At 29.8% G+C, this 22,521-nt stretch overlaps 3 protein-coding genes and 1 long non-coding RNA gene across 4 annotated transcripts; 2 read left to right on the top strand and 2 right to left on the bottom strand.

Annotated features, from left to right (window-relative positions):
• Window positions 1-4,330: 4,330 nt before the first annotated feature.
• On the bottom strand, window positions 4,331-4,940 carry LOC107894849 (uncharacterized). Its single transcript, XR_001683288.1, has 2 exons — window positions 4,782-4,940; window positions 4,331-4,666 (listed from the first exon to the last, which is right to left on the bottom strand). It is a non-coding gene; the product is annotated as an uncharacterized lncRNA (long non-coding RNA).
• Window positions 4,941-6,211: 1,271 nt separating this feature from the next.
• On the bottom strand, window positions 6,212-7,628 carry LOC107894510 (uncharacterized). The gene is made up of 4 exons (XM_016819776.1): window positions 7,569-7,628; window positions 7,091-7,237; window positions 6,916-7,023; window positions 6,212-6,298 (listed from the first exon to the last, which is right to left on the bottom strand). Exons 2-4 carry the CDS (start codon window positions 7,205-7,207, stop codon window positions 6,212-6,214), a joined length of 312 nt encoding a protein of 103 aa, XP_016675265.1. The 5' UTR covers window positions 7,208-7,237; window positions 7,569-7,628.
• A 5,077-nt stretch (window positions 7,629-12,705) lies between these two features.
• LOC107909226 (uncharacterized) lies at window positions 12,706-13,463 on the top strand. Its single transcript, XM_016836695.2, has one exon. The coding sequence runs from the start codon at window positions 12,788-12,790 to the stop codon at window positions 13,160-13,162; it is 375 nt and encodes a 124-aa protein (XP_016692184.1). The 5' UTR covers window positions 12,706-12,787; the 3' UTR covers window positions 13,163-13,463.
• Window positions 13,464-18,214: 4,751 nt separating this feature from the next.
• LOC121204764 (GTP-binding nuclear protein Ran-3) lies at window positions 18,215-21,206 on the top strand. Its single transcript, XM_041075277.1, has 8 exons — window positions 18,215-18,537; window positions 18,698-18,767; window positions 19,206-19,262; window positions 19,357-19,474; window positions 19,747-19,836; window positions 19,923-20,102; window positions 20,197-20,274; window positions 20,821-21,206. Exons 1-8 carry the CDS (start codon window positions 18,535-18,537, stop codon window positions 20,888-20,890), a joined length of 666 nt encoding a protein of 221 aa, XP_040931211.1. The 5' UTR covers window positions 18,215-18,534; the 3' UTR covers window positions 20,891-21,206.
• Window positions 21,207-22,521: the final 1,315 nt, after the last annotated feature.

The raw sequence follows: 22,521 nt of genomic DNA, 5'->3' as shown, positions 1-22,521 counted from the left end.
GGTTCAGGTGAGATTATGGATAATTCTAAGTATTTTATATGTATAAAAAAAAAGTCTGGCCATATTATTTATAAGGTAAACTATATTGATAGCCATTCAACTATAAATAAATTTCTTTTTTTGTTACTCTTAACTAATCAAATTTTTCTTTTTTGTTCATTAGTCATTAAATTACCAACAGAAGATAAATTGACAACTTTTAAAAATGACATAATAGTATAACTTTAACACTTGATATTTATACATTGTGTCGATTTAATATTGATTCTAAAAAAAATTAACCCTCAACATTTACACATTGTGTAATCTGGTCTTTTTGTAGTTTTACTTTTCGTTATGACATTGAGGGTTAATTTTAAAAGAATGAGAAAAAAATGAAAATTATTTTGGATTTATGGGTATTTTTCATTTTGGTATATGTTCGAGTTGATAAAGTTGTTTTTTTAGCTTTTTAAGTAAAAATGTCACAAAGAAAAACAAAAGTGCAAAAAATATCAAAGTACACGATGTGTAAATGTTAAGGGTTAATTTTTTTTAGAATCTAGACTAAACTAACATCATGTATAAATATTGAGAGTTAAAATTACTATTTTGTTAATTATGAAAGTTGTCATGTCGTATTTTCATTAGCCATTTAACAGCTAGTGACAAAAAAAAATCAAATTGTTGAATGATCATCTTGTAATTTTTTATAATTAGGTAACTGAAAAAAAAATCTATTAATAATTAAATGATTATCAATGTAATTTATCCTCATTTATATTAATATTTATAACTTTTTAGAATAAATAAAAATTTAATTTGGGGTAATCAAAATTATTCTTTTTAAAATCATCACATGCATCGAATCTATAGACTTATATGAACCTCAAACAAATTTGGTACGAGCCAAACCCACCATTCCATGTTTAGCCTTCTAAAAATATATCTTCACCTACGTGACTAATGGTAACCCTATATTTTTGTTATGCGCCAGTTTTGTGGAGAGTTATTCTTATTAGGGGCAAAGATAGATAGAAAATTGTTTTTAAAAGGATAAAAAATAAATTATAATTTTTGAAGAGTCAAAAATACAATTTTATTATTATACTAATATGTAATTTCATAAATTTTAAGGGGTTAAATGATAAATCTACCATTTTGAGAGGGAGCCAAAGTCATTGTCTACCCCTTTGCTTGCACCTCTAATTCGAGTCCAGGGTAGATTATATTTGAGGTGTGCTATGATGTTTCGTAGTCAGTTGCAAATGAGGTGGTAGTTTCAGCGAAGGTTATGGTTTTGAGAGTTTAAGTGTTCAAGTTCAAGTTCAAATCTCATTATGTACGTATTTGCACATGCATGAGTTCTCACTTCAAATTTTAGTATGGATTCAAGTCACATCACGTGTGAGCCCTATCCAAATTTATCTCTCTCTCTCTATATATATATGAATGTATTGATTGTTAATTAATTGTAGTTATATAGATATATTACTTGTAATTGCAAATTGTGATTGTACCTTGAAAAAAGGAGTGATAGTTCAAGAAAGATTAAAATATGCCATGGGTCTTTGTATTCTCCACAAATTTGGAATTTAGTCTTTATATTTTTTATTTTTGAGAATTTAGTCTCTCCGCTTTTCAGATTTCAAAATTTATGTCGAACTGTTAATATAATATTTTTTTGTTAAATTTATTGGTGTGACATTTTGAAATAAAATATACTCAGTAGCAATGTAACTATGATGTAGTAATGAATTTAAATTTAACAAAATGATTTTAATAGTGTTAACAGTTAAACCTAAATTTTGAAATTTAAAAAGTAAAGGGACTAAATTCTTAGAAATAAAAGTACAACAACTAAATTCTAAATTTATGAAAAGTAGAGAGACTTATGATATATTTTAACCTTCAATAAATTAAAAAAAAAAAGACAAAATCTTAACTTAGTTAACATTATTGTTATTTCGAAAACTTAAAGGATGTGTATTCAAACATATTAAATCGAGTAATAGCTTTCATTTTAAAGGACTAAAAAATTATGAATAATTTAAAATTTGTATCGATGAATTAAAAAGAGTAAGATTTTATTTTGATTTTTTTTTTACCTTTCTTTTCAATCAAAATGAACCATAGGCTTTTAATGGCTTAGATTCTGCCCTTTTCTTACCATTGAATTAGAAGGTCTCAAAAAAACAATACAGAAAGATGCAAAAGTTGAAGAAATAAGCCATTGAATGTGAAAGAAGGGATCAAATCACATGGATCACATGTAAAGTAAATAAATATTATAATTTTCTTTAAATAATTATTATTATTTGCTTTAATTTAGAATTTCATTCATTGTTAATGAAAACTTAATAAAGTAAAATAAAATTATCATTCACTATATATAAAAAATGAGTTTATTTTAGGCTAAATAGGTAATATATGCCGATTTTTTTTAATAGGTTAAATAGGCCCTTTTTTTCAAGATTCAGGGAAATAAGTCGATTTTGGAGAGTGTGTGTGAAAGTGCGTTAGCAAGAAAGCTTGTCCAACTGAACGAGGTTTTCCTGACATGTCTGTAGTAAGCTCGTCCAGTCTCTCTCCAAAATCGATCTATTTTCTTAAATCTTTGAAAAAATAATCTATTTAAATAATTAAAAAATTGACATATATTTCCTATTTAACCTTTATGTTAACTATTTAACAACAATATATTTAATTAAATCAAAAGGGTCACCAAACAAATGTTAACACATTCCTTATTTCTTAAGGAAAAAAATGAATTATTATGTCCATAATTTTTTTTAGGTAAATGTCCATGGTCTTAACATTACTGATTAACCATGATGGGTGTTTTATGGTAAATATTCCATTATATGATTAAAAATTAGTGGCTAAATAGAGATAGCAATTTCTGTTCGATGTCCACATGCTAGAATGGAACACACTTATAATCAATTGTTTATCTCTTCGTAAAGCACTCGCGATAAGGAGATCAGTCATTGATGTTGTTAGAGCTTGTGTTACTCGAATCTTGTCACTTGTTAAAGAAATAAATACAATGACAAAACTAGGGGATCTATGTAGGGCTTAAGGCCGAGGGGCGAAGGCCCCGCGATACAAACCAAACTGCTATAATATAATCATAAAAAACCAATAAATTAAATTTAAAAATCAAAGAAAAACATACACCAATTGTTATAATTTTTAAACTGAAAATTTAACTGAAAAAACATACATCATTAAACCATGCACATATTAAATACGAATGAAATATTATTATCATAAGCAAGTCTAATAACTACAATTTCAAAAGGAGGGGAAGCGGTCCATAAGCTCTACTTTAATTTCTCCATTCATTATATCATAACCTATAATCAAATATTTCTTCAAAAATAATACTTTTATATAATAAAAGTCGTCCCAGTGAAATCAATGTTTATATTGTAACCTAAATTTATAATCAGCTCTTTCAAAATCAATGTTTTAACTAAAAAGTGAAGCACAAAAATCATCTCATTTATATCAATAGTATGATCATAACATATAATCTGCTTCTTCAAAATCGATGCTTTCTCGATATATGCCTATCAAAACCATCAATGAATATAACCGTCTCAAGTTTCTTGTATAATTTCATATCATATAAATTAGATATCATAAATTTTTTTTAATAAAATTTTAAGAATTTACTTAATTGAATTGATTTTACCACACCTACTCAAATATTGCAAATGTAATTTGGGAATCTTACCTTCTTCTCCAAGTGCTTTATCATAGCACTACACCAAAACAGGCTTTTAGCGGCGCTTTTTTAGGCCTTTAACGGCGCTTTTTAGCGCCGCTGAAAGTATTTGCGGCGCTTTGAGAAGCGCCGCCAAAAACGCCGCTAATGACAGCATCGCTAACTTTAGCGGCGCTTTTCCCATAAACGCCGCTAAAGACCAGGACCTTTAACGGCGCTTTTCCCACAAACGCCGCTATAGATCAGAACCTTTAGCAACACTTTTCCCACAAACGCCGCATAGATCAGGACCTTTAGCGGCACTTTTACACAAACACCGCTATAGATCAAGACCTTTAGCGGCGCTTTTTTTATAAACACCGCTATAGATCATGACTTTTAGCGACGTTTTTTTCGCAAACGCCGCTAAAAGTGCCATTCCGCTAAACATTTTTATTAAATAAATTTTTGTAATAACAAATGGAAAGGTCAAATTTTATTTTGAATGTATTACTTTTCATTAACAATAAAAGTAAAAGAAATTATAGTAATAAATTTCAACATTCACCTATAATAAATAAATAAATTAACATAAACAATTAAATTTCCTAACAAAAAATAAATAAATAAATTTCATTATATGGGAAAAGAACATATATTCCTTTCAGTATTATATAACAAAAATTAGTACTACTACAAATACGGTTATTATACATACGCTTCCGTTTTCTTGCAGCGTTGAATTGATTGAACTCTACGAGTATCTACTACTGACAGCTGACAAAATTTTGGCTACATATTTAATTTTTCAATGTTCTCCTTATTTCCAATCTAATGGTAAAAACAACAGCACCTTAATTTCCGTAGTGGTGAAACAACAAAAGAAAACTTTACTTATCACTCCATGTTTGACCAAAGAAAAATACCACCATGGCTTCTTGCAAATCCTCAGTAGCATCTGCCCTCTTTGAGTAACTACATAACAAATTTAGTATAAAAATTATGAAAAATCAACATTCTACTCATCAAGCTCCGGTCATATTGAAGGAAACGATCAAAAAAACAATTTGAATAATTTGCAATAAAGTACCGCTTAGCAAGCTCTTGTTTTTTTCAAATCTAGAGGCTGCCCATCAAAAACATAGCTGAAAGAAAATACCACAAGCATTAGCAAATAAAAGGCCTTTGGGATGTGGTACCGTATAGACAGCATAAGGCAGAAAATATCTGTGTTAGGATTCTAATTTCCTCTGACACACATAAGCAGTCAACTATGCTTTAGTTTTTTCACAAATTCAAAACCAGAAAGATTTTCTGCCTTCCTCTGGCCATAGCCGTTGCCTCTTTTGCTCATCTACAATGGTCAATATTTTCTAACATATAACATCTTAAATAAAATAAGAACAGAGCAAAGAATTTTCTTTTCACAAAAAAGATAACTAGTTGTTAGCTTGGCTACACTAGATGAAGTTCAAATCACTAAAAATAAAACCACTCCTAATAGCTCACAATATCAATCTTATCATCATAAACTAATTGTTAGCTTGTCATCATCAACTAATCTTCCTTTTTTTTTTTACTAAAAAGAATCATTTGTAATTTTTGTATTTCATAAGAATTGCTCTAACCAGTCAAAGAAATCCCTACATATCAACTCATTAACATGATTCTAATTATTTTTGTGCTGGGGAGGGGCATTTTCTGATTTATATAATAGAGTTTTTAGACTTTATAAATAGGGTTAAAATAACGAATATGAAGTAAATTGTGAAACTTTAAAAACCGAGGGGTCATAAAGCAAACTATATGGGGGATTTTAAATTCACTTAACAACATTAAGAAAAATAAGTCTGGTTTAAAGTAATGGAAAAAAATCATAAACTAATTTGATTTGGTAATGTCCTTGTCCTACTTCGAGTGCCCACTGCCCATAACTATGAGCTATTTAAGAATTTTCATGTTCATGTTGAGCTACAGTTATATAAGCTTTTAAACATTTCTCCATATCATTCCCTTTCGCAGTTAAGATTACAAGCACAAACTCTTAAGGCACGCATTAAATTAAAAAGCATATACTTATTTTCAAGTATCTAGATGTTAGGATAGAAAGTCACCAACCAAGCAACCACAATGAACAACTTATTTCATCATTACATCAAGTTTCATCCATGATAAACTTCTTCGCCAAAAATAAAAACATGAAAAAAACTTCTTACAGATCCAGTAGAAAAAGGGAAATGAGAACATTAAAAATCCTTGACTGAGATTTTATAAGAATTTAGATTATGAAAAATATATATTAAAAGTAAGCATAACCATGATATACTTTGAAGAAAACTTTTTCATCATAAATAGTCATGAAAGTATAATGCTTAAGAACTTTATGATGCAAAACTTTTTACAACCCCCAAGCAAAACAAGCACTAGATGCCCCAATTTCCTACTATTGCAAATTATTACTAGAATGTCTAATACTTCAAGAAGATGATTAGTTGAATTGATATATAACTGTAAACTAAACTAAAAGATTAGGGAGTTACCATGAGAAACATGATCTTTGGTTTGGCTAGATAGTAGTGATGATACCAAGACAGCAAATCTTCTTTCCTAACACACGGTAAGAGTTAAAAGATATACTAGTTATATGTTTTCAAGCATACATAATTAAACATCCATTAAATAGAAAGGAATCAGTAAATAAGAATCTAAAACAAATGTCTTTAGGATGCAAAGAATCTTCAACAACATTGCTTCAAGAATCAAGAATGACGAAATCATAGTTTTGGAAGCCAGACCCCAGTAGTGGAGCTTAAAGCAAGGGTCGAGGCTAATAAGGCAAAATCAATCTCCATCCACCCATCATATTCACTGTCAATAATCAAATATATAGTAGACTAGCTGGTGCTGCAAAGTGGGAATATTGAGCTCAAAATATATAGGATGCCAATGCAAGCAGGCCAACCAGATAACTATAGGATCAAAAATGAAATTCAATGATTCAATTTTAAGTAAAAGGATTAAGGCAAATTTCAATGATTCAATAAATTAAATTGAACTCCATTTGTATAAACTACATCAGCTGCTATTTCAGATTTATTAACGATAACTTTCCTAAATCCAATACTTGAAACTTGATGTTGTTGTATTGTATGGTTCATCAAAAATAATATTACCAAGCTGCAAATTCAGTAACATATAGAAACCTATAAGGCATCATGACTTACCCGTATATATGTAACTGTCTGCAGCAAGTTGCCTTCATTGATGCTGCTAAAGGCTTCCAAGAGCTGCTTAACAATTGGGGCTGCTTCTGTAAGTTTCACTACAATTTCCTGAGAGTAAAGATTTTTTAGTCATACATTTATTCAAAGCTGAAACCTGAAAGCAAAAGGCTCTAACCCTGTTTTCCAGTCGAGCTTTTTGATCGGTGATTCTCTTGTTCGTCTTTTGGTTGCCGGTTGGAAAATGGTTTGGTTGACCTCTTTTCTTCAGTTGCTTAGAAGATTCTTCAGACATGCTTTGGATGGAATGCAGTCGAAGTAGATGCTGCAAAAGTGAGGATATATAAATCACCTTCAAGTTTGTTTGGGAATTTTATGTCATCATAACTAGGGAAGAAGCAGAAATCCTCCTTAAATAATCAAGAAGAGGGTTTAGCCTTTAGCTGAATAAGGAACACACAAGGATACACCAAGAAGCTTTAGGACTACACTTTATCCTTTAGCTTGAGCTGCTAGGAATCACAAAATGTAAATATCTATACATAGAGAACACTGCTACACATAACATCTAAAACGACTATACTGTAGCAATATATTTATTTATTTATTCTTGCGCGAGAGAAGGAAAAGATTAAAAAAGCTTAAAGCTTGAGGACCTTTGACGGGAACCGCGGGACTGAAAATAATTTTTCCTGTTTACTGCCTGCCTACCTACAACCACCGTGAAGCGCGAGAGTTAATCCCAATAAATCAACCCAACATAAATGGTTCCATAATACTGAAAATTTTGTAGCTGAATTACATGCCAAAAATACTCGCCTTCACAAGCCATGAGGGCAACTTAACTGCTTGTGCTTTCCCGACTCTTCTTCTTCCTTGATGCAAAGCTGCTCGGTCCGATTTCTATTTGGGGGATTTCAGCTAAGAAAAACAAACTCTTATTTGGGGATTTAGGACGACCGACAGAGATGAGAAGAAGAGGGAGTAATGAGCGGGTAACCAAAAATCATTTTTTGGGAGTGAGCGGGATTTTACCTTTTATTTCCTTCCACATTTGCGGCGTTTTAAGAAAAAAACGCCACTAAGAAATTTATCAAAACGACACTGTATTGAAAAATTACAATACATGTTTGCGGCGTTTTTTATCAAAACGCCGACAATGTCTACCTTTTCTGGCGTTTTTCTTGAAAACGCCACTAAAAAATTTAAATTCTTCTATTGAAAAGTTGGGAAATTTTAATACATAATAATGGCATTTTTTGTTGAAAACACCGCTAAAGCTCACATATTTTTTATATTCAATTATTGTATCTTTTATATAAATTTTACATAAAGAATTATTAAAATTTTAAGTAATATTTACAATAATTAGATAATATTATAAATTTTAGTTTTTTATTTCATTTTTATTTTTGTATTTTTTTCTTATAATTTGGTCCTATCCAAATTAAATAATTACCTATATATCCATATCAAATATATCAAATGGTTTAAATTAAATATTTTTAAATATAAAAACATTAATTAATTGTATAAAATTGTATCATTTAACAAATCTCAAATAAACCTTAAACCCTAAATTAACCATTCAATATATATAAAGTCTATCTATTATATATCTCTTAAATAATATAAACTATACTCATAATTTCTATATATTAAATTTATTATTATCTCTTTTACAATTATATAATAACATATTTAATATAAATTAAAAAAACTAATTAATCTAAACTTTAAACCTTAATTCGACCCTTGAAACCCTAAATCGCTAACTCTTAACCCCTAACTCTTAATCCCTAAACCTTAAATCCTAACACTTAAACTATAATCCCTAAATCCATATATAATCCCCAAACCTTAAAATAGTAACTCCTAAACTTGCCTTAAATCTTAAATTAACCATATGCCGTAAACCATATCAACCCTAAACTATAATAATAATTAATTAATTATTTTAAAATTAATACTATCTTATCTTTTTCAATTATATATGAAATTATTTAATATATAAATTAAAAAAATATTTAAAAATAAATTAAAAAATAATTAATCTAAACCCAAAACCCTAACTTGACCCATGAACTCATAAACCCTAAATCCCTAACTCTTAACCCCTAAACCCCTAACCACTAACCCCTAAACCTTAAATCTCAACCCTTAAACCATAATCCCTAATCCATAATCCTTAAATCCATACTCAATAAACCTTAAAACAGTAACTCCTAAACCGGCCTTAAATCTTAAATTAATCATATACCTAAAAAACTTTAAAATTATTTTAAATAATGGTATTTTAATTGTTCCATGTGTTCTATTTTCAAATTATTTCTACGTGTTATTATTTTTCTGAATATTTTAAATATTCAATTAGAAATAAATTGAATTTTATTTAATTAATATAAATAAACCAAGTAAGATAAAATGTTTTTAGCGGCGCTTTATCAAAAACGCGGCTAAAGCCCCTACCATTAACGGCGCTTTTCCAAAAACGCCGCTAAAGACCCAGGCATTAGCGGCGCTTTTTGAAAAACGCCGCTAAAGCCACGAAATGTTAGAAAACGACACCGTTGGGCTAAGGTTTTTTGCGGCGTTTTTTTGAAAAACGCCGCTAATGCTCATTTTTAGCGGCATTTTTTTAAAAACGCCACTAATGCTCAATCTTTAGTGGCGATTTCTAGAAAGCGCCGCTAATGCTTGATTTTTACCGGCGTTTTTTGTCCAAACGCCGCTAAAAGTGCCGCTAAAAGCCTGTTTTGGTGTAGTGTAGTGGAGATGAACTTCAAAATATCAAAGGCGTCTTTAGAACTTTCAGTAACGTCAATGCTTGCTGAAGCTTGAGATGGTACACGATTCGAATCACAATCTTCATGGTATTCTACGTATAGTTTCTTGACAGTAACCGTGGCCGACAAGGGGATCTTATCTGAGTGAAGAACGCAATTTTCGACGTCGAAAATCCTGAACTGTGGGCATCTAAAGAAAAACTTGCTCAACGTGTTATCACCCACTAGCGGAACCGATTCAAGCTGGGCAGTCTCGAGACATGGAAAGAAAACACGGACGTCGGTCGGGATTTTGTCGACTAGGACCCCTTTAAAGAAGTTTTGAGTTTTGAGCTTTCTGGCACGTAAAGATAGCACGAGGTAAATTAATGGAATTGTTGAGAGGTATATCAATATGAAACTCTTCGAGGTTAGACGAAGTGGCAGTGGTAGAGAGATGGATCCACTCAGAAATCACGGATTTGTTGTACGTAGCTGTTTCTAACGAAAGAAAAATCCTACGGACACTTGTCAAGTTTTCGTGGTTGTTCAAGACATGGTTCATGATACCGTCGAAGGGATAGCTGGAATTATAATGATTTTCCGGCAGGTCAAGAATGGGAACCGACCTCCATAGGTATCGAAATCTCGTGGATAAACAACTTATCCTTATCGAATAATGAGAGGGAAGGAAAGAAAGAATGTGGCAAAGAAGCTCATTGGGCAAATCTTGGACTGCCATTGTTGATGATGTTAGCTAGGTAGGGTTTAGAGAAGTATGCGTGGGTAAAAGTTTTGTTTTATAACGATAATGATAATTTTATAAAATTAGTTTGGTTTCCTTACATGTAAAAGATTGTATGGAAAATATTTTTTGTATTTTTTTGTGTTTGAACAGTTTGATCAATGGAAAATGACTTATAGGTCAACGTAAAAGATAAGTCATTTTTCGAAAAAAGCTCTTCCATATATAATTTTACTTTTACATAAAGATTAACTTAAATTAAGTTTAATATTATTATATTGATAATAATTTTTATTTTATTTTTAAAAATATTAAAATATTAATATAATATATTATTTTTTTAATATTATTAAACATACATATTTAATTATTTATATTTAATCATATAATAAATAATTAATATAATTTATTATTTTAATAAATTATTTAATATTTCAATTTTATTTTAATAATAAATTTTAAAAATAATAATTTTAAATAATATTAAACATATTATTGAAAATATCAATATTAATATTTTAATAATAAATATTTATTACAATTATAAATATAGTAATAATAAATGTTTTGTAGTATAAATGTTAAAATATGTAATAAGTCTATGTACTATTCACAAATTTGCAATTTAGTCTCTGTACTTTTATTTTCAAGAATTTAGTCCCTCTACTTTCCAGATTTGAAAATCAAGTTCAATTATTGACATTGTTAAATTTTTTTGTCAATTTTGTTAATGTCACATTTTGAAATAAAAAAAATACTCACTTGGTAGTCATGTAACTAAAAAATGACATTGCAATGAACCTGCATTTAACAAAATATTTTAAATATATGTAAAAACAATGTAAAATATAAAATTATAGATATAAAATAAACTTAATTAAACAATAAAAAGATTAAAAAAGAATCTCAAATGTATGTTTATTTAATTGAAAACGACTTTTATGAAATATTTTTAAGGAACCTACCAAATAAAAGAAAATATTTTACACAGATTCATCTAAACACCAAAAAATATTAGCTTTAACAGAAAAGTAAGTCATTTTCCGAAAGTCATTTTTAGTGACACAAACGGAGCCTTAACCTAAGTATAAGAATGTGATTTGGATCGGATTGAGTCTCAAGTAATATTTTATTGCCCGATGTTCAGTCCATTTAGAAAATAGGTCTTATTTTTTGTCCAAGCTTATTTTTTGAGCGTATATTTTTATCTAAATCCTTCCACTTTTTAGACGAAGCTTCAGATCTGGACGAATATCCTCAACCCACGATCAGGTCTAATTCTAATCAAAACTATAAATATAGTTATAAATTAAAAAAATAATATTTACTTACATATTTTTCAACAAATCCTTATTATAAAAACGTTTGCTTTTTTTAATGATTCAGATATGGTAGGCCATATTTATATCCAATCCAATTTTAAAATTGGATAATTCACATCCATCCTAGTCATAGCTACCATCAGCCATTTGGGAATGACCGGAGCAACCGGTAAAAAGTATTAAAACAAAGCAAATCGAATTTAGTCACTTCAAATAAAAGTTAAAATATGCTACTAGTGTTTGTGCTTTTATAGATTTGAGATTTAGTCCCTATATTTTAAAAGTTAAAATTTTAACCTTCCCACTTTTTCAACTTAAATATCCTAGTCTAATCATTATTGTCACAGGTAGTGTCAATTAAAATTTATTAATTTAACATGTTTATTTAATTATTTTTTATAAATCATATGCGACATCATATAAGATTATCTTAATTAACATCATGGTTGTTGGAATAAGATCGAACATCGATTGATATATTGATCTAGACAAAGAGTTAAACCGTATTTTGAGTGAATCACTCGGAACCGATTGAAATGGATTAAAAAACGATTGAATTGATGGTATAGTTGGTTTTTTCTATTTTTAAATAATTTTATGTATTTTTAATAATTTATTTAATTAAAATCGAATTGACTGATTGAATCAGCTAAATCAAGAACCAGTGGCTGATCAATTCAACTATTAGTCTAATTTTAAAAACCTTGATCAACATGCGAAATTGATAAATTTTGAGGAAAAATACTAACATTTTTTAATGATTGGACTGAGTTTTTTAGTTAAAAAGAAGTATGACTTAATTTTTAAGTATAGGGATTAAATCTCAAATTTTATCAACATACAGGGACTAACAGCAGATTTTAACCGCAATATATTCACATAGTCACCTACACGTGTCCGATCCTATCCGTTTACCCCTCCATCTTCCCGCCTGAGGAAAATGGCTGTTTATTATCGTACTATTTCACCATCTCTGCTTATAAAATTTTCCCCAATTGCGAAAACCCTAATTTTCTCTCTACATACATTAATTCAGTTTTTTAATGGCTTCTCGTCTTCTCAGTTTTGGCCCCACCGGAATCCACGCTTCCGCCGTTTCTGATCATGACCGCCGGAAAAGTACTTCGTCGTCTTCCTATGCTAACTGGTGGGCTCCACTTTTTCGAGTTTCATCTGAGCCGGATTACATAGGATCCGATAAGAAATCGGAGGTCACGGAGAGAAGAGAGGGCGGATCGGAAGCGGATCCGCGGCTAAATATGGCGAGATCGAAGTTTTACCCCGGTTGCTTTACGGAGAAGAAGGCGAAGCAGCTCCGATTGATGATTACCAACTCGTCGTCGTTTCATGACGTTATGTACCACTCGGCGATAGCTTCTCGACTCGCCTCTGACTTCAAAGGTCGATCCGATCTATGAGTGTCAGGCAAGTAACTGAAGTCAGACCTATTAAAACCAAGTTTCCGTTAATTTTTTTTTCTTCGTCTTGAATTTTTGAAGGGGCTGAAAGAAACTGTTAATTGATGGAAAAAAATTCCAATGACCATGTTTATTCAACATTTGAAATAATATAGAATCGTTTTTCAAAAGATTTATGGTAAGATTGTTGTCATTTATAGGGAAATATATTGTAAATAGCATGTAATGATCTGCTTTGAATCTGATTTGGTTGGATCTATGAAAATCTCTAATTCTGTCTGGTTTCGATAGGATATTTCAATTTGGATTTATTCATTAATTGAAGTATTTCAGTTAAATTTAATTAAATATATATAAATTTTAATATTTGTAAACAGTTAAGGATTGGATATCTTTAAATATATATGATTAAAGAATGGATTTATATTTTGATATTCTTGAATCTAACTGAATAAATTGATGATATTTAATTTTTTTTTCAAAAAAAAAGCTCTATTGAATTATGGGTGTAGTGGCAAAGTATTGATATAAGTTTTCAATTGATATCTATATTAAATTTGATTCAATCTCGATAATAGAGCAACTTACTAAATACTTTCACTTGTATTTTAAAAAGCATTATTTAGTTCATTATTGTAGGTTAAGTCAATTCATGTTTCAAAATGCTTTTGATTTAGGTAAGTTTCAAGTTCTAATTGTTTTGGGTTGAAGTAATTCAAAGTTTAAAGTTTGGATTCATGAATAGAAACATTATTTTTTTTTCAATTTTGGTTAATTTATTAGACTCGTTCATTTCAAATTACTTGTTCAAATCATTTTTGGTTTTGATTGTTTCGGGTTTGAATTGAAAATATTAAAATTATTGACTTTTTTTATGATCAAATCAAATTAAGTTTAAATTATTGACTGGAATATTCACTTTCAAATTTGATACTATTTGTTTTATGTAAAAAAAATTTCCTTTTTTAATAAATATTAATATATACAATATTTTAAATCAATATAACTATCAAATCAGTTCGAAAATTTACATGTATGAAAAGTATAATTATAATAATAAATTTAATATTCAAATCATTTAAAATGGTAATCATACAAAAATATACAAAAAAAAATTAATTTTTCAGGGCTTATCAATTTTTTTACTTTGTAAAAATTAAAATTAGAAAGAAGAAAAAACGTTCATATTATTTTAATTTCATATAGTGGGTTGTTACGGAGTTAGTCCAAATTTAGTATATGGTATGTGTATAAATAGAGTGTGGGGTAGCCTTTGAAAATCACACTTAAAATACATTTGGAAATTGAATGAAATTATTTTCTTTTCCCTTTAATTTCATGGGTCAGGAGTATTCTGCTTATTCATTTCCATTTCCTTGTTTTCTTTACAAATTTGTTTAATTATTTTCCAAGTCCTTTACCTTTCCATCTTCCATCATCTCCATTTAAAATCATTTTCATATACCAACCAAGCATGATTAATTTCATGCTCAATTAAGTCCCTTTTAGCTTTAGCCTTGTTATCGCTCTGACAATAAAAAAAATCGTGATATATGAACTCGCACTAAAGAACCTTTCAATACGATATTCGCTCTCTCTCTAGAATATGGGATTTTTAGTGCTGTATTTAAAGATTTTTTAGTGTAGGTTCATATCTCACGATTTTTTTTTCTTGTCAGAGCGATAACCAGAGTAAAGCTAAAAGTTACTTAGTTAAGCATGAAATTAATCATGCTTGGTTGGTATATAGAAATGATTTTAAATGAAGATGCGGAAGGAAAAGATTTGGAAAATAATTGAACAAATTTGTAAATAAACAAGGAAATGGAAATGAATAAGCAGAATGCTACCGACGCATGAAATTGAAAGGAAGAAGAAAATAATTTCATTTAATTTCCAATGTATTCAAGTGTGATTTTCAAAGGCTATCACACACTTTATTTATACACATACCATATACTAAATTTGGACTAACTCCCTAACAACCCACTACATGAAATTAAAATAATATTAGATTTTTTTCTAATTTTGGCTTTTACAAAGTTAAAAATCCGATAAGCCCTTAAATGTCTCCAAGTTCCCGATTCGACTCATCTTTTATTGCTTGTGCTACAATTTGGTCATTTTCTGCTCTCTTTTTTTTTTACTTAAAGCATCCCAATTGCATTCCTGACAAAATTGAAACATAAAATCACCAATTTAGCAAGGATTAATAATTTAAACATATAAAACATGCAAAATTAACATGCTATCACTTATTGAAGTGAATCTTCAAATTCGGTTTAACATATCATAGCTACACGATGTAAGTGAATCTCTTCTTTTATTGAATTGAATCTTTAAATTCGGGTCAACATATCATATCTACATTTCATTTCAGACAATAATGCAATTACAATTGTGCCACGTGGGCTATATCGACGTGTAATATCTTTTTCCCTCAAACTTTTAATTTAAATCATTAACTTTATCACCATGTCAAATAGTGAGAACCTTGATGCCTCTAAGTAAGATCTTGAATTTAACTTTTAGGAATGAAGAAAACAACAATGAATTGTTTTGCCCTTGTTTAAGAAATTGACTCAAATCAAATCTAAATTTAATTAAGACTCAATGCATTGTTAGATCTTAGAACTTAATGAGCCTAAAATGAAAAAATAAAGGGTAAATTGTACCATTAGTCACTAAACTATGAAAAAGTTTTCGTTTTGACTATTTAACTAAAAAAGTTATAAATTAATCATTTAACTATTCAATTTTTTTCATTTAAGTCATTGGATTGTTAAAATCAATGTTATATGGCTTTCTCAGTTCGCACTACCTGCATCAATCAAAAACTCTCTTTCCCCTTCTCTTCTATAGTTCAATCTTTTTTCATGAAACAACTTTGGACGTCACAAAATTGCAAACCAAAACTCAAATAACTTTTTTTTTCTAATCTTTGACACTGACTATCAGATTGGCTTGGATCCAAGGTATGTTTTTCTACTCGTTGATGGGTACAGATCTGTCGTACCGATCGTCAAATCGTTGCTTGAAACTTATTAGCGGAACTTTTTTTTAAAAAAAACTTAACAATCGGGCGACTTAAATAAAATTTTTTGAATAGTTCAATGATTTAAATGAAAACATTCAAATAATTTAGTGACTAAATTGTAAATTATTTTAGTTACATGACCAAAAAAGAAACATATGCATGGTTTAATGCCTAATGGTGTAATTTACCAAAACTAAAATAATGCTAAAATGATGCAAATGTATGAAGTTAGGGGCAACATCAACAATAACCTTATAAATACTTCTTGCACATGTCCAACTCTCTTTAGAGTAATGGGCTAATGGCACTTCAACAATTTGAATAGTTGAGTCCAATAGACTCAAAGCATCATTGCAAAGGAACTAAATTTCCTATAAAATGTATTTAAGTCTAAAAACATTTGAAATATTGAAATGTATCGAGAGTATTTATTCAAATATTTGGTATCTTTGGTTTTTTTGGATTTTTCTGTTTGCTTTTTGCTTCCTCATTTGAGAGTTTGTTTCCGCTTTATTTCGGTGTTTTAGAGATTTTTTTTTGTGAATTCTTTTTTTCTCGATAGATAAATTGACTTAAGCAAATTTGAAGCGAATGAATCTTTTAAAATCGCACGGTTTGCCAGACTAAAATTTTAAACCCGTAACAATGACATAGAAAAGTCAACCTTATGTAACTCTCTTAATCTATTCTAAATGATCTTTTTCTTCATATACTCCCTCCATTCTCTAACCACTTCCGCCTTTCTCTCTCTCGACTCCCCTTCTTCTTCCTCACGGTTCTCCACTTTTAAGGTGAACCAGTGTCTCTAACCTGCTTGTCGCATTATTATATAAATAGTATCATTGAGCGCAAATGATCCAATACTAAAAAGAAGTTGCATACAGAAAATCATAAGAAATTATTGTAAAGAATTAATTTGAACTCGTGAGTGCTAGATACGAATCTGTGTCCGACATAATCACAAAAAGACTTTCCAATTTTCTTTTTTATGTATTTAAGGAGTTCTAAAAAAGTGTATACATATACCCATGCATGCACACATTCCACACAAGCAAGAATAACATGAAATCTAATTCTTGAACCCAATAATTAGTTAACAGAATAAAAAGAGGATAGAATATTGAGTAAGCGTAGAACATACAAAATTCAAACCATAGAAAATGGAACAAGAAAAAAGAATATGCAATATCATTATATAATAATTCAACCATGAATGAACACAAAAAAATCCTTTAATAAATAAAATAAAACCCTAGAGAATCAACAATTTAAAGGCTAAGAATACACTAGACATGAAGTCAATAACCAATATATATATATAGGGATTAAAATTTGGGAGAAATTTCATTTTAATCCCTTATTTTGTTTCTGATTAATAGTTACTCTGATCTAAATTAAGTCGAAGTTAAAAAGTTACTTTAGAGATCAGAAATGAACAATAAAATACTTAGACTCAAAGTACAAATTCACCATCGTATTAACTTGTGATTTTATAAATTTCGAAAGGAGCTATATAATCAATTTACTATTTTTGGGGTGCTAAGGTCACCATCTGCCAATCTTTCTCCTTGGGTATAGATATGAAGGATTTAAATAAAATAAATAACTTTTTAATTGTTTTTCAAAATGAAAAAAGCCCCAAAAGAAAAAGTTTAGGCACTCGATCTTTATACTATTTGCAAATTTGAAATTTAGTCCATTTATTTCAATCTATAATAATTTAATTCCTCTACTTTTTGCTTATATAGCTCCATGTGATTATAAATTGACCATGTGAATAATTTTTTTAAATTTAAAAATGACGCATAATTCAATTTAACAAAAGGTTTTTTTAGCAGTATTATCAATTGGATTCTCAGTTATTACATCACAAGAATAGAGAAATTACATTCCTAAAATTAAAAATAAAAGGACTAAATTTTAAATGTATAAGAAATAAAAGGACTAGGACTTGAAATTATACCAGAAGCATTAACATTCGCTTTGAAACTAAGCTTGAGCTGGCAAAGATTGGTACGTTTTCAAAGATTACAAATTTCAAAAAGAAAAAAAGATTGTCTAAAAACATCTCTTAATTTCTTTTGTTCACATGATAGTAAATGGGCCCATGTAATAAGAATCAACGGTAAAGATGCTATAAAAGAGAGGTAAAAGTAATCAAATCTAACGGTAGTGAGAGTCGCGTTGATTTAAAGCCAATATGGCCTAAGCGCTAAGACCCCTGAAAAAACCCTCTTATATAAACCCTAGCTATTGCCGCCGTCTCTTCCCCAAATTCTCTCCGTTCCATTACTCTCGATTCCACTTAACGCAAATAGTTCGAGTTTCGTAATCAATGGTGACTCCTCTCCCTTTCTCTTGATATTATAATTTTTTTTGTTAAATTTTTGCTATTTTTTTGTGTATTTTGCTGTTTTGGTTTGATTTGGAATCTGGAATGGTAATTTATGATTTTAATTTCGATTTTTTTTCTTTTTTTTGCCTTATTTGTGGTGCAGGCTTTGCCGAACCAACAGACTGTTGATTATCCGAGCTTCAAGCTCGTTATCGTCGGCGATGGAGGCACTGGTAATTTTTTTTTTCTTTCATTGCTCTTAGATTGTTGTTTTATAAGTGTCTTTTTGTACGGAAAAGAAAAAAGAGAAATATTTGCTATTTATTTTAGTTATTGAGTTCATTTATACGAATGGTTAAAACCTTGTAAGCAATGATACGAATACGAAATGATCATACGAAGCACGATAAGATTTGTTTTTATATAGTAATATACAGTGAAGATTTAGAATTTTTATTTTTGATTAAAATATTAACATGTAATTAACTTTTGAAATTTTTATAATCATTTTTTGGCTTGAAATCTTTAATCTTGAAAACACCTTAATATGATGTTAATGCTCTCAAATTTTGAATTATACAAAAGTTTAGATTACACTTTGTGATTCATTGGAATGAAAGGCTTTTAAGTTCATCCGAACACTATATTATGCATTGTTTTGAATTTTGCAGGAAAGACCACATTTGTGAAGAGGCATCTGACTGGAGAGTTTGAAAAGAAATACGAGCGTAAGTGACTTCGTTGTTTTTGATAAAAAATCTTGTTTTGATTGGCTTGTTATGAAATTCTTATTGGGATTGCTTTATTGATTTGATTGTGCAGCAACGATCGGTGTGGAGGTTCACCCTTTGGACTTCTTCACTAACTGTGGGAAAATTCGATTCTACTGCTGGGATACTGCCGGTCAGGAAAAGTTTGGTGGTCTTCGAGATGGTTACTAGTAAGTGATTTTATGCATCATGAATGAGTTTTAACTTGTTGCTGTTTGTTTGCCATGCATCTCGGGCTCATATCTATAGCATGGTGTTTGCTTTATTATTTTGTATGATCCTAAAATGAATGTTAACATGGCAAAGTAATTCGTTTTAGTTATGGTTCGAAGATTCTGTTTTTCCTTTTCTGCACCCATCTGCTTATATAAATTTAAATGTTTTACGTGTTGCTATTATTGCTTTACTAAGTGTTCTATCCTCCACGCACATCGTGTTGCAGCATCCATGGGCAATGTGCTATAATTATGTTTGACGTTACTGCCCGTTTGACATACAAGAATGTTCCTACCTGGCATCGTGATCTTTGCAGGTGTGTTGAAGTTGTCTTATTGTTTATGGTTTCGTTTTTGGCTTTCGTGGATGAACTTCATGTTAACTATGTTGTGTCAAATGCAGGGTGTGCGAGAATATTCCTATTGTTCTATGTGGTAACAAGGTTGATGTTAAGAACAGGCAGGTTAAGGCAAAGCAGGTTACATTCCACAGGAAGAAGAATCTGCAATACTACGAAATCTCAGCCAAGAGCAACTACAATTTTGAGAAGCCGTTCTTGTACCTTGCCCGGAAGCTTGCAGGGTAACCTAACTTACCTTCTCGTGCTTGTAATAATATTTATATGCCAAAGTTTTTGATTGTTGCCTAATAATTATATCTGTTTGGATGATTTTAGTGATCCTAATCTTCACTTTGTGGAGTCGCCTGCTCTTGCTCCTCCTGAAGTACACATCGACTTGGCTGCACAGCAACAGTAAGTATCGCTTGCCAAAAACTTGTTTTTACATTTTTCATTTTGTATTGCTGTTATCAGCTTGGTTATCTGAGTCAGGTACAAAAACTTGACCTGATCAACCTCAATTTGAACCTCATCTGACTTTATTAGTTATAAAACTGCAACTATCTGAGTCTACCAACCTGAACTGAAATTTGAATGACATGCTCGATTTACTTAAAACCTGAACCCACAAATAGTTTAAAATCTGAATTCAATCTCGATTTATCTGATTCGAACCCAATCAAACCTGCTTAGTTGACAGGTCTTTGGATGTGTACGTCCGGAAGATATGTGAAAATAAAATCATTACCCTCCCTCTTTCACATCATCGTACTCGTGTCTAGTTTTATGTATCGGACATAAACTTGATGTTCAACACTGATATATATACATCGGTAGTAAATCGAACATTATGATATATCGATTGCTCGCCTTTTTTTTTCATTGGAAAATCGAACCCTTTGATATATTGGTATTAAACGGAAGGCTGTGTTTTTGATTAATCCGTTTTGATAATGACAGACATGAAGCTGAGCTTGCAGCAGCAGCTAGCCAACCTCTTCCAGATGATGATGATGATGCATTTGAGTAGAGAAGAGAATAATAATATTAGCTTTTTCACTGCCACTGCCTGAAGTTTGGGGTCTAAAAAAACAATTTCAATCTCCTTTTTTCATTAAAATTTTCGAAAAAATCATATGGGTGCAGGCAGAGTCTGGTGTTTGTCAGCTATATTTGAGAGTACAGTTTTTACCATTTAGACCAGTTTCTTTTGTCTTTGTTTTTTTTCTTTTGGGTTATTGGATTTGTGTTCCCTTCAGCATGGATTTTGCTTTTTTAGTAAAATCCCTTTCCTTTAAAAGAACCAACAAAAAGAATTCCATATAAAGAATATCCCCTTTCTTTAATATGCTACATGTTTTTATTAATCGTTTGGGTCTGTTATAATACACAATCATTATCGAATTTAACAATATTTTGTATGATCGTATTTTGTTTTTAAAATTTTAATTTATTAATTATTGGAATTTAATTAATATATTTAATGAAATTTTCATTATTGAAGTCTTATTAATAGCTTTTTTTTAATAATATTCAAATGTTTTATTCAAAAACATCTTCAATTGAAATTTATAGTTTTTTTATTTATTTCGTTAAGATAAAAGTATTATTTTAGAGAACTAATTTAGCATATAATTTCATTGAAGAAAATAAGAATACAGTGAAAGATTGACTATGAAAGCAAGTTTAAATTTAAATTATTAAAATTTAAAATTATTTAAATTAAATCAATCCAATTTTATTAAAATTCAAACCAAATCGATATATTGGAGTTGGGACCAAAATTTTTTCTTATATACAATATAATTATTAAAATTCTTTAAATTAAATAAAAGTAATTTCAATAAAATAACGACTGTAAATTAAGTTAAAACTCAATTCAGATAAAAATAAACTAAAAAAAAAACGAAATAAAAGCTCTTAACTTTGATAAAAATAACCCCCCTAGTTTTAGTCCCCCGACTGTCAAAAGAATTTGGCTCTTTAATCTCTATCGGTGTCGGTTCGGAGCACATCAAGACGACCTAACAAGGTCAATAAAAATGCTGTCTGACTGAATTAAAACAAGCACTATTCAATATGCCCACCCAGCCTCCACATGGTTCCAACCAAAAGGTGAGGGGGCAAATGAGAGCTGGTCTTACCCATTGCCAACATGCTTACACAAGGTGGGGTTCTTTAGGGTGTCCAAAACGACGCTGTCCCCAATTTTCAGACATTTTGGTTAAATTTGGGGGCGATTACTGTCGGTGCTACGATAATAATTTTTTTTAAATTTTTGTAAAAAAAAAAGAGCTTGAAATCAGTTAACAATATTGACTAACCCTTTCGTGACAAATATTTTTCGAAATGGTAAACAGTTAGTTATGAAATATCCTTTATTTCTATGAACGGGTAGTAAACCCCGACCACACCATACCTCAGTTGGCACTGTTACCATTGTAATAATTAAGAATATGTGGGCTTAAGCACGCTTAAATGTGTTTTTATTTTAATTTAAGGATTGAGAAAGGATTATAGTTAAAAATATGTATTGCATCAAAAAATAATTTTTATAAAATTTAAAATGGAGTATTACTATTTGAATTCAAATATAGGTTAATTAAAATTTTCGCTGGATATTCAAGTCTTACAAAAATTTTCTAAAATTCATAAACTAAA

The sequence above is a fragment of the Gossypium hirsutum genome, chromosome A08 (assembly GCF_007990345.1).
Source record: "Gossypium hirsutum isolate 1008001.06 chromosome A08, Gossypium_hirsutum_v2.1, whole genome shotgun sequence".
Lineage (NCBI taxonomy): Eukaryota > Viridiplantae > Streptophyta > Magnoliopsida > Malvales > Malvaceae > Gossypium > Gossypium hirsutum.
The sequence above is the reverse complement of the archived record's forward strand: the minus strand, read 5'-3'. Positions and strand labels throughout refer to the sequence as shown.

What these genes read in the sequence shown, in the direction of transcription:
- LOC107894510 (XM_016819776.1), bottom strand. Translation starts at nt 7,207, where the DNA reads ATGTCTGAAGAATCTTCTAAGCAACTGAAGAAAAGAGGTCAACCAAAC. An exon ending in AAGCTCGACTGGAAAACAGG is followed by an intron (nt 7,024 to 7,090) that starts GTTAGAGCCTTT and finishes CTTTACTCTCAG; the next exon opens with GAAATTGTAGTGAAACTTAC. An exon ending in AGACAGTTACATATATACGG is followed by an intron (nt 6,299 to 6,915) that starts GTAAGTCATGAT and finishes ACCGTGTGTTAG; the next exon opens with GAAAGAAGATTTGCTGTCTT.
- LOC107909226 (XM_016836695.2), top strand. Translation starts at nt 12,788, where the DNA reads ATGGCTTCTCGTCTTCTCAGTTTTGGCCCCACCGGAATCCACGCTTCC.
- LOC121204764 (XM_041075277.1), top strand. An exon ending in GGTCTTCGAGATGGTTACTA is followed by an intron (nt 19,475 to 19,746) that starts GTAAGTGATTTT and finishes ATCGTGTTGCAG; the next exon opens with CATCCATGGGCAATGTGCTA. An exon ending in GACTTGGCTGCACAGCAACA is followed by an intron (nt 20,275 to 20,820) that starts GTAAGTATCGCT and finishes TGATAATGACAG; the next exon opens with ACATGAAGCTGAGCTTGCAG.